Genomic DNA, 12,344 nt, shown 5'->3' with positions numbered 1-12,344 from the left:
TGATAAGTAAACAACAAAGACTGTGGGAGTAGAGGTTTTGCTTACGTCAGTTATACCTATGGATATTTACCATATTAGAAATTAAAATTGAGAAATTCAAAAATTATTAATCCACTTTAAGTACAGTATTACAGTTAGCATAAATAACTTTTTTTTAAATGAAAAATAGTCCTATTTTCTAAAAACAAACTATTCAGAAGTGTGCCATGGTTTTACATTTCAGCAACTCCAGCGTCTCACTTTAGTAGAAGTCAGTTGGATTCTCACATCTACATCTATATTCAATCTGTTGCAAAAGCACCTATCTTATACCTTTGGAAAACTCCAGTGTACACTCATGAGCGGATGGGAGTGAAAAAGGCAAATAATGTCTTAGGATTAATTATTAATAGTTTGGCCTCATAGGCTCCTTGAAAGGGTATTAGGTAACTCTTTGGTTCCCTGGACCTGACTTTGAGAACGGCTGCTTTAAGACCTGTTTTTTGCACTAGATTTTAGACCAGGAAGTGTTAATCATATGGTGAAAAAATGAGCGACGGGAATAAAAGGGAACTTAGTTGAACATCCTTGGCCATTAAATGAGGAAGTCAAGGGTAAACCCAAAAGACATAGCCTTTATAACCATTTTTTTAAAAAGATTTTATTTATTTATTTGACAGAGACAGCGAAAGAGGGAGCACAAGCAGGGGGAGTGGGAGAGGGAGAAGTAGGCTTCCTGCGGAACAGGGAGCCCAATGTGGGGCTTGATGCGGGGCTCAATCCCAGGACCCTGGGATCATGACCTCAGCCGAATGCAGATGCTTAATGACTGAGCCACCCAGGTGCCCCCTTTATAATCATTTTTTAAATCAAACCATTAGAGAACAATCACAGTTTTAGGAATCAGTAAATACAGTGGGACTATAATTTGTATTCAGCATATTAGAGAAATTCATGTTTTTACTTTGTGGTTTGTTTTCTTAGATTTAATGTATTTAATATTAAAAGTGGCTAAATAAGTGGTGGATAATATTTGTGAAAGGCAGAAAACAACGAAATACCACTTACTTGCCTGTGATCGTGGTATCTCTAAGTCTCTATTCAGCAGCGAAAGTAATAATAATAGCAGCCATATAAAGGTGCTGGGGAAGTGCCAGGCAGTGAAACTCCACAACAGCCCTCTGAATTAGGTGGCCCTCTCCCCCTCCTTCTCCCCCCTCCACCTGTTCCCCCCTCATCCCTCCCCGCTCTAGCTATGCGCACCTCCTTCCTCCTCCCCCCTCCCCTTCTGCCATTTTAAAGAAAGGGTAGTTAATCATTTGCCGGATTGTTAGTAGCTGGCCAGTAGCTAGATGCCTGGGAGGCATTCTGGCTTTTAAAGTCCATGCTGTTACTATCCCTTGCACTCTACTCTCCCTGTCGCCCCAATGCTATACAGACCTTCTGTATCTACCTTATTTGGGGTTATATGCCACATTATTTGTGGCAGAGCATAGGTTAAGGGTACCTTGTACATTGTAAGTACCCCCTCACGGCTGCTATTCCTCTTTCTCTTCCTCTTCTTCCTCCTCATGGTTTCTCTTGACTCCTGATCTTCCTTTGTTGTGGAAGGTCAGTAAGAGTTCTTTTTCTCCTTCAGTTTTACTGTCTCTGTTGTGCTCTTAGCCCTTGGGATCAGTACGCCTGGTCCATAGTCTGGTCGCCTCGTCTGTTGGACTTCACATATTGACTTCCCACAGCTTTGAGGATCATCAAGAGGATGGCTCTTCATTCTGACTGGAGCAATTTTGCCATAGCTTTCATTGTCACTACTCTAAGTACAGCTTCTTTCTATAGTTATAGTTTTGTCATCTTTCACTAAAAATGGGGTTAGACCCTATAAACCCTTACTCTATTAATGGTACTTATTTTAGAATTTCAGATTGCCAAAAGACAAAACAGGCACCACCAGGATTGGTGACCTAGCACCCCAGGACATGAAGAAAGTTTGCTATTTAGCCCTCATTGAGCTGACTGCCCTCTATGATGTATTGGGTGTTGAACTGAAGCAACAAAAAGCTGTGAAAATCAAAACAAAAGGTAATTTTGAAATGAAAAACAGTTGAATTTACTTCAAAAGAAGCAAAGATGAACTTAGCTTCTTAGTATTCTTGGAGGAGGAAACACCTACAAAATAAACCAACACTTGAATACATCTAGAATTCAGATTCTAAAACATTGCCTTCAAAAACTTTGTAACTTGATAAACATGCACTATTCTCCTAGACTATAGAAAGTAAAGAGATGACCAAATACTTAATTACCTTGGAAGGAAATTCTGAATTAGAGAATCTTTTTTTTTTTTTGAATCGAATCTTAAATGCACTCTCATTTGAAAACTATGTGTAAAAGATACATTTGGTACATAAACTTCTTTATTTCCAAAATCAGATCTTGAAAAATGACTTTAAGATAGTTGATCTTGGTTACTTACTTTTGCTTATTTATTTGATGGGAAATACATGGGGTAGTTAGTAGCCTGTCCCTTTGCTCATATACATTCTACTTGTAACTATTTTACAAAGCATTCTTCACTCTACTAAGAAAATAATGCCATTGTGGCACATAATACCACTAAATTGTACTCATTGTGGATATATGTAGTTTTTCTTTTGTAAGCAACTTGCTTTACCTATTGCATAAACAGACTTTGTTTTTTATAATATGATAGAGAACAGACACCTCCTCAGTTTTTATCCAAGATTTTATTGGTCTGAAAATCCAAATAATTCTCTATTAATTTAACAAAGTTTAACTGTTTAGGAATCTCTGACCTCTTATTTAACTTTTAAGTTCTCTCCTAAAGAGATACCAAGAATGAGGATTATCAAGTTGCTATGGTAACGTTAATAAAGACACAAATTCACCTGATTTAAGTTTTAGAGGCAATTTCTCTATAGGACTGAAGTATACCTTCCCTCAAGGTCCTCTCTTCCATGCTGGGCCCCAGAAGACCTCATTCTGTGCTCAGCTCCTCTGAGTATTATAGCTTAAGGCTTGGGATGGTGAATTTCTGAGTTAAATGGTGCTTCTGATTTTCCGCAAGGCCATTATGGATAATGAAAAACTTTAGATGTTTTTTCAGAAGCTTGTCACAAAGCCTTTTCCAAATATAAAATAGAAATATAATTTAAATAGCTGTGACTCAGTGCTCAGGACTTTTAAAATGGCTTAGAGAGGCTTTTTTATGTTTTAGAATTGCTTCCTAGCGGAGAGAGAGATATTAAGCCATTCTCATTAAGAGTATAACTATTAACAGAATAGATTTTCTTTCCATTTTTAAAATATTTTTGTAACTCATCTAATATATTCATTTTATAAACTAGACTCTTGACATTTTTGAAGATTACATTTTTTTTTCATAATTCTTAAGCTACAAATTATTAGGTTACTGGTATCTCTTGAATGGCATCTCTATTGAGTGTCAGTTTTCAAGGTCCTTGTTCCACAATATAATTCCGCCTTTCCTTGTTCACAAATGATTTATATCTCCCCTGATGATGTGTGTTACACTTCTGTGCTAACTGTTCATTAAGTGATGGGGGTGGGGTGGGAGGTGCCAAGCAGAAGCTATTGCTCACACCAGACTGAAGGCATGTGATTTTAATTTAGAAAAATTATAAATTATTACCTTTCAGTTCTTCGTAGTTATTCCCAAATATACGAAACTACAAATCTCAATTCAAGACTACCAAGTGTCGATATTTTCTAAAGAAAAACATTTTTAGAACAAGATCATAATGTTGACTGGTTTCTTGAAAAGCAAACATTTATGTTTTGCTTATTGTAGAATGTTAAATGTCAATTAAGTATGGAAGAGATGAGTAATACTTGCTTTAACCAAAACTTTTAAGTTGATTACCTTTAGTAAATTATTTGCATATTTCACATACTCCCATGGCACCTATTTCTTTTATATGACAGTATAACTTTTCTAATTATTTTGGTGATTATTTGCAGTCATTTACTTAGCTGTCTTTCCTTGCTAGATTGCTATATAAGACAGGGTCAAGATTTTTCTATGGAGAGGTATGTACCTAATGGCTAGACAGTGTCATTCACTTAGTGGGTGCTCAATAAATAGTTGTTTGTTTGAATGACAATATCAGAAATCTGATGCCTTAATATTTTTGCATTAATATTTTATAGATGGATGGAAGTTAAGAAATTTTATTTTTTGTTGCAGATTCTGGCCTTTTTTGTATTCCATTGATAGCGTTGTTAGAACAAGATCAGAGGAAAGTACCGGGAACTCGAATACCCTTGATATTTCAAAAAGTAAGTAGGCCTAAATGGGTCAGCATAGAGAGAACATACTTGAACTAATAGAAGTTTTTTTTTCTTTTTTGGCATTCATAATATTATAATATAGTTTTCCAATTGATGTGCTCTTTTATTTTGTACTTTGATTTTCTATTCAGGAAACAAATTTGTTTCAAGGGCTCATAATTTTTATTTCATGGTGATGTTTTCTGTGTTATTACTGTAACTGTGATTACCTGGCATCATTTTCCTGTCTTATATTAGCTAGCTTTGTATAATTGAGATTTCAATTCTATAATACACAGGAGTGGGAACTGCTTATAAATTTCTAGGGAATTGAATCCTCATGAATATTTCATGCTGTGTGTATTTCCCAAGCTTTCCTATTTACAGGGAGGATGTCCAATTTAATTTACCAATGCCTTCTTCCAAAGTAGGCAAAGAAACCATAAAGTAGAATTAGAAAGTGATTGCTAAACTATCAAGTCATTGGTGTCATCAACACTCAATTATTCATAAGGGGATTATCTAAAAATTCCAGTCTAATCTTTGAGCCATCCTTGTTCAGAAACACAGATTACACATGCTAAGAGCCAGGAAAGCACAGCGAGGAAGGTGGGTCAGATCAGTTATGGACTACCCATGCTGGAGATTTTTTGCAGCAGCCCCAGCACATCACAAATTTCTGATAGTTCTGGGAATAGCAGGAGTGGCAGTGGGAACTTTCACAATCGACTAGCTCAACAAACTCATTCAATATTCAAGCTCAATCTACTTGGTACTGATTCTTCCGCTATTCTAAATCAGTCGTTAGCTGTCTTATCTACTAACCTCTGGTTCCATTATTTCTCATGATCACCATCACATCCAAACATGTATCTCATTGTTTCTCTTGATGAACTTTGTTCTGCACAGTTTGTTCTACTCACCAGCCTTTGCCAGCCATTGCCTATAGAACTTGTATCTGTATGGATAGTTGTCAACAGCACCTGTGATGAGCCGGGAGGTGCTGACAAATATGGGCCATATATTCATACTGATTTAAGTAAAAGGTGCACGTTACCACCTACAGATGACTGTGCAAGGCAAGGATCTCAGCAGCATCTTTTCCAAGTGGATATGGGTTCTCCAAAGAAACAGAACCAATAAGAGGTGTGTGTGTGTATGTGTGCGTGTGTTTGTGTGCATGCATGCACGCACATGTTCGTAGAGAGAGATTTATTCCAAAGAATTGGCTTATGCGATTGTGGGGGCTGAAATAGAGCAGTCCAGAGGCTGGAAACTTGGGCAAGAGTTGATGTTGCAGTGTTGAGTGCAAAATCTGTAGGTCGGAAACTCCTGTAGGCTTTCCATGTTGCAGTCTTGAGGCAGAATTGCTGCTTCTTTGGGAAACCTCGGTCTTTGCTGTTAAGGCCACCAACCCACTGGATGAAGCCCACCCACATTATGTAGGGTAATTTGCTTTACTCAAAATGTACTGATTTAAATGTTAATTATATCTAAAAGAACTTCACAGCAACTTCTAGACTGGTGTTTGACCAAAAAACCAATGATGTGTCACGTTTGACTTTATCAAATTCACCATCACATCAGTGAAAATAAGTTTTGGTCTCCACAAAAATTCAGTGATGTCTCCTGATCAGGCTGAGGTTTGCATGCAGTCCTGTGTCATTTTCTCTTGAAATTGTTTTATTTATGTAATTATTTTACCTTTCTGGTCTCTTCAATATTCTGAAGACTTGGGCTTCCAACCAGTTTGAGGTTGTTAGATAACAGCCTTGAAGACTTTCTTTGTTCACACAAAAAACAAAAGAGTATATAAAGAGTTTATTATTAGATAACACTCGTCTATTTGCATCCCCTCTGAATTATAAGCAAAAAAATCACAGTGATCTAGCATTGAAAAATATTTTTTCGATTGATCAACTGTCACCTCAATTAGGTATTTCCTCAGTTTTGTACAAAGGAAAGAATTGGAAATCACTGATTTGCCAAAAGTTTTATTACTAGTTTTTAGAGGATTATACTTTCTCATTTATTAAGAATTATACCCCAAAAAGGGCTTTAACAAAGCTTATCTAATATCTGTGAATTGTATCTGTTGTTTTCTTGTTTGTTTTGTTTTTGCTCAGAGACACATTGTTTAAACCATATTCTCAGGAAAAATTAGGGAAATAAAATACTCTTAATTTTTATCTTTAGAAAAATTCTGACAAATTAGCAAATTCTGTTCTCACTGTCAGACTAATCAGCCAAATCAAAGATACTTTGTTTCAAAAACTTCTGACTTCATTTTCAATTCAAAAATTCATATAAGTATGTAATCTCTCTTAGGAAATGCTATGAACATTACTGATAAATTATGCAATGTCTCTTGTAAGATAAATTACTAAAAAGGAACACGATTAAAATATATAGGACAATATAGTTATTTTACATTTTTAAATCTTGAAAATAAAAGAGCTATAAAGTATTATTTATATTTTAATAGTGCAATATAATGTGATGGCTAAAAATGTTATTTTTAAAGTGAGAAATATGAAAAACCACATGGCATTCTTTTAGGCATTATATATACATATCTCTATTGAATGCTAGTATTCCACATTAGAGAGTATTAAAAAGAACTTAAATATAAAAATTCAGATCTTACTCTCATTCAGTTGTTTAGAAATCATCCATTTTCCTGTGTATTTGATGAAAATGAAAGGCATGTACTATTGCTAAAAACTAATTTGCTCTAGCAGCTAGCATAGAATTTCATTTTTTATTACTAGAACCTTTTAAACATTTTATAAGATGAGATAAAAATGAAAATTGCTCAAACATTGAATAAATTTTGCATGGTATTATTTGATAAGTTTAGTTTTAAATCCTTTATTGAGTAATGCCCATCTAATCTAAAGTAATTCTTGTAAGGTTTTTTTGCTGTGGGTTTATTATCTAGTGTAACTTGAAAAATGTGGTCTTGGAAAACATTCGGTTGAATTTTTAAAAATCATGCACTGCTTTGACTGGTCAAAGATGGTTCTTTCTTTAGCTAATAATAAATCCGGAGAATTTGGAGACTACTCTTTGCTTTATTCTTACCTGACTCCCTGAAAATCAGTGCATTCTTTGGCCATAATCCAGGGATAGGAGAGATGAGGTCATTAAAGAAAAATTGCCTCTCTTCCAGTGTCTACACGCTACAATATATCTGATTTCAGAACATCTGGACAAAGGTCAAAAGACCTCATTTTATGATATCTTGCTTTGCTCCTAATAGACACTTTTATAAGCAAGGGAGAAGCAGTAAGCTTTATGTAGTTTATAGAGCCTTGGTAAATCATTAAAGGAGGTTTCCCTGAAAACAAAAAATAAAATTTTACATCCTTTGGCACTCTGAAAGATTTTATGCCTTAGGATGTGCAGAGAGATTATAGTAAGTTTGGGGATGAGTGAAGAGTAGGTCTGTCTTTTGTAGAGTAGAAGGCTATGGTGAATGGGGGTGGGTGGTAGGAAGGAAAACCCATGTGATGTTAGTAATTGCCTTATATTTAACCGGGGGACAAGGAAATTGATTTCCTTAAAATAGCAGAGTACCCCCTATAAAGCCTTTGTGCACTGCCCAGGGAATACATATTTCAATTGGAAGATCATTGTGCCAAGAAACTAACCACTTTTATATCATCTTCCTAGCTTCCAACAGTATGTCATTGTAATTTCTCCATTTGCCTTATTCTTGTGGGTTTCTGCATTATTAAAAAAAATCTTTGTTATTTTAATGGGGTTCTGGAGATAGATCTGTGTGTTCATTGGGTATCAGATATGATTTAGAAGCCCTATACAAAAGTTGTTTTTTATCTTGGTTTATCACTAAAAGCTGCAAAGCTTAAAAATGAATATTTGCAAACAGGATTTTTTTTTCCCTTCATACCATAAACAAGTCTTTCAAACAAACTAAAAATGAGATGTAAATATGCAAATACTGGAATTTCATAAGATTTATTTGATTGCAGAATGTATGTTTCTGGAAAAGCAGAAGTCATGGCTGGTCTTAGTTGCTTTTAAACAGTGAACATCTTCAGTCTACATTTGTTTGGAGTACGGCAGCTGTTGTGTGAAATGATTACACTTCTGTAACAAAGGAGGATAAAACTCAACTTTTTTTTTTTAAGATTTTATTTATTTGACAGAGAGACAGCAAGAGAGGGAACACAAGCAGGGGGAGTGGGAGAGGGAGAAGCAGGCTTCCCGCCGAGCAGGGAGCCCAATGCGGGGCTGGATCCCAGGACCCTGGGATCATGACCTGAGCCGAAGGCAGACGCTTAATGACTAAGCCACCCAGGTGCCCCCAAACTCAACTTTTTCTCAATTGGAAGTAAAGTTCTGAGACTTCCTGGTTTAAAGGCTAGTGCTCGTGCAGTAGCATTCACAACTTTGTGAAAGCCCGCTTACACATCATTGTGATCAGTTTGCATTTATTTATATGTGAAGCAGATGTTAAATTTGGAATTGTACCTGTTACGAATAACCAAGTCGGAATGTTCTTCTGTTTGTACATAGCTGATTTCTCGAATTGAAGAGGGAGGTTTGGAAACCGAAGGCCTCTTAAGAATACCTGGAGCTGCTATTAGAATCAAGGTAATCTCTTGGTTCTACTCATGTAACACTTTATTGTTTAATTACACTTTTGCATTTTAACAGCTAATTTGTCCTCCCCACCCCTTCTTCCCATTGTTAGTAAAGTAGATACAGTATAATGATAAAACCTCTGAATGTTCAGTTTATATTTAGTTTTTCTAGGGTCTCTGCTGGTTTTTGTTAAATTTTGATTTTTCTTCAAAATCACCGTATTAGCTATAATAATACTGTGATAAATAGAGAAGCAAATAGTCTCTTTGCTGTGCAAACATAAAACAGGAACAAAAGTGAACAAGCAAAAGCCAAGAGTAGTTCCAGCCTTCTGATGAAAAGAGAACACAATGAGTTCAAAATTGACATTAATAGGGGACTGGTGATAGATTTAGTCTTCGTGAGTAATAGCAATTGAATTAAAAAAAAAAAGTGCGGATGATAATCTCCACCAGGTGAGCAGAATAGGAGATGTGACCGTAGTCCCCATACACCAGTTCATGGGGGCTGACAAAATGAGACTCTGCCTCAGCTCCTTTCCTGACCTTCACAGTTCCTGTTTCACCTGATGCAGTGTAGCCTGAGTCTGGCTTGTGAAAGAGGCAAGGTGATTCCCAGACTGCCCTTTCTCCCTCCCCCTGCCACCTTTTCTGGCAGGCTGGTGTTTTCTTCCCACTATCTTGGGACTCTGTGCATCCTCCTCCTTTCCCCCTGTCACCCAGCTCCTGCTCTAGGGAATACAGCATCCAGTAAATGCATGGCGAAGGTAGAGTTACCCTACAGATGATGCATAATGCATAAGTGTCCCAGGGGATTTGCATGTTTCAGGGACCTCATGCTTGGAATTGTAGCTCTATCTGGAAAACATATCTAGGAAGAGTGTTTGGTTAGCAGCCATGAACAGCCTCCCAAGCCTCTACAGTCAGCATTAGCTCTCAACTGAGGTGGCACAAATCATTGCCCACATCCAATCTATTGTCTTCCTGAATTTGCAAATCCAAGCGAAAATAGGGTAGGTCGAGGAGACCTTTTCTGCTCATTTCCTTAAGACCTATTCTATATGACGTTTTTAGAGCTGGATCAGGGAGAACTGAGTGTTGGTGGGCGCACGTGCTCCTCGCCTGTGACTGTGGCCGCGGGGCTGCCAGGATTGGAATTACTCTTCAGACATTGCACTGTTTACATCACCTGCTTATGCTGATAAGCTTCCTCGATGTGGGATGCTAGTTTCGGCCTACTTGGCTCTTACTGCATAGAGCGATCTCCGTTTAATCGGATTCGAGTAACCTGATATACCCTGCTCACAAATTTCATTCAGCTTGTGTCCCCTGGGTTTGGTGTCCGGTTCACAGAGGTCCCCGAAACCCTTCTGGGGCCCGTGTAAGTTGGATAAGCTGCCATTGTCTCACTCCATTTGCTAACATTTAGGGTGATCTTACCAACAGTCAAACATGGGCATTGTGTGTGTGATTCTGAGATAAGTTCTGTTGAGAGGCACATTCTCTTACAGAGAGCGAATCCCTCAGAAACAGGTCACGTGACTTCATATTACCCCATGGGCAAGAAGACCCCTTCTCAGTCCCCTGGTCACAGCACTAATGGGCTGACTGTGAGGCCTGACTCCTAAGAGTCATAAACAACATTTACTTCACTACACAGTGGTGAGCAGAATGTGTATTTTATGTTTTTGACTGGATAGCTGACAGAAGCGTAAGTTCAACTAAATGTGATTTCTAAGAAGGTCAGTTAAGTGGATTCCATTGGCTCAGCTCTTCAACCCAGCCTGTTTTGTCACATCCCAAATTATGCAGCAGCTGGTCCATTATAAATAATTTAAAGATAATATGCAAAATTTTTGGTTATCTTTCTCCCCTGCTCCACCAAATTTTTTGTACTCTTCTCTCTCCTTCCCCCTCCTCTCCCCCTTCCCCTCCTTTTCCCCCTCCCTCCCTTTCTCCCCTCTCCCTCTCCTGTCTCCTCTTTCTCCCTCCTCCTCACTCCTCCCTTTCATTCCTCTCTCTCCCTCCACCTCTCTCTCCCCTACCCCCCCCCCACCATTTCTAGGCTCACCTTTATGTATTTCACCAATTACAGAAATAACTGGAGGAGAGGATGGAGTTGTGTAGGAAAGAGAAAGTGTGATAAATTCACCTCACAAGAAAAACGAAGAACAGTCTTTGGGAGAACAGTTTAAAATAATCAAGGAAGTGACAGAAACTTGGAAGGATTTCTAACCTAATAGGATTTATGCCACAGTGAAAAGGCCTGTATAAAATAGTAATTATGAAACTAAATTGATTACTGATAATTTGTCTGGCAAATCTCATAGATTCCTCGAGGTAAACGAACTAGGTATTTCTAAATCTGCACGGACTCACACTGTTCTCTGCAGTTGGCGGCAGGTCGGCTGTGCCACTTAGGGCTTGTGCACCTCAGACAGGTGTATTGATGTCTCTTCAGGCCTCATTTGTTGTAGAGTGTGGTTCTCCATTTCCCAGAGGTGACTAATCAGAGGTAGCCTCCTGTTTGAGGCCCAGAGATTATGTATTTTGTTATGTAATGTACTTCTAAATAATTTAAGAGACTTTTTTTTTTTTTTTTAAGATTTATTTATTTATTTGGCAGAGAGAGACACAGCGAGAGAGGGAACCCAAGCAGGGGGAGTGGGAGAGGGAGAAGCAGGCTTCCCGCGGAGCAGGGAGCCCGATGCGGGGCTCGATCCCAGGACCCTGAGATCATGACCTGAGCCGAAGGCAGATGCTCAATGACTGAGCCACCCAGGCGCCCCAAGAGACTTTTTAACAGATGATTTTTACAATCGAATGAAAAATTGTAGTATCAGAAGTAAAGCCCCCACATGGAATGACTGTTTTAACTAATCTTTTCATGATTAAACCTTTACTGCTTAAGGTCTGTTGCAGAGTCAGGAAAATGTATACAGTTTTTGAATTCTGTGGCCTTGGCTATAATTTGTCACTGGTAAATTACGCTTGGCCGAGTAGTATTTTTCTGAGTGACAGAGAAGTGTTAGCCTTTGGTACTTTCAGATTCTTTTCTAAGGAGTAGAATCTCTTGGAAAGTCGGAAGTGGATCACACTCTCAGCAGGAAAAAAAAATGCACTTATTGGTAGCTTTTTTTTTTTTTTTTCTTCTGCCTTTCAGAATCTTTGCCAAGAACTGGAAGCAAAGTTTTATGAAGGGACTTTTAATTGGGAAAGTGTCAAACAGCATGATGCGGCCAGCCTGCTGAAGCTCTTCATCCGGGAGCTGCCCCAGCCGCTGCTCAGTGTAGAATATCTCAAAGCCTTTCAAGCCGTCCAGAGTAAGTCTCTCTTTGAGGCAGCCCTGGTGCTGGTACCATCCATTTTAATTGTTTTAATGACACTTTGCCTCACAAAGAATATAACTGGATGTATTCGGAGAGACGCACTGACTCTCTGTCAACA

The 12,344-nt window shown here is 38.0% G+C and overlaps 1 protein-coding gene across 6 annotated transcripts in view; it reads left to right on the top strand.

Annotated features, from left to right (window-relative positions):
- Window positions 1–12,344, top strand: part of ARHGAP18 (Rho GTPase activating protein 18) — a 122,996-nt gene that overhangs the window by 84,214 nt on the left and 26,438 nt on the right. For all 6 annotated transcript variants that reach the window (XM_081828987.1, XM_081828988.1, XM_081828990.1 and 3 more), the window contains exons 6-9: window positions 1,893–2,058; window positions 4,205–4,296; window positions 8,830–8,907; window positions 12,061–12,220. In XM_081828987.1, the coding sequence (XP_081685113.1) occupies window positions 1,893–2,058; window positions 4,205–4,296; window positions 8,830–8,907; window positions 12,061–12,220 (496 nt within the window). The remainder of the gene's footprint in view (window positions 1–1,892; window positions 2,059–4,204; window positions 4,297–8,829; window positions 8,908–12,060; window positions 12,221–12,344) is intronic.

The sequence above is a fragment of the Leptonychotes weddellii genome, chromosome 8, assembly GCF_054177405.1.
Source record: "Leptonychotes weddellii isolate Sample4059 chromosome 8, ASM5417740v2, whole genome shotgun sequence".
Classification (NCBI taxonomy): domain Eukaryota; kingdom Metazoa; phylum Chordata; class Mammalia; order Carnivora; family Phocidae; genus Leptonychotes; species Leptonychotes weddellii.
This window is presented reverse-complemented; position numbering and strand designations above follow the sequence as displayed.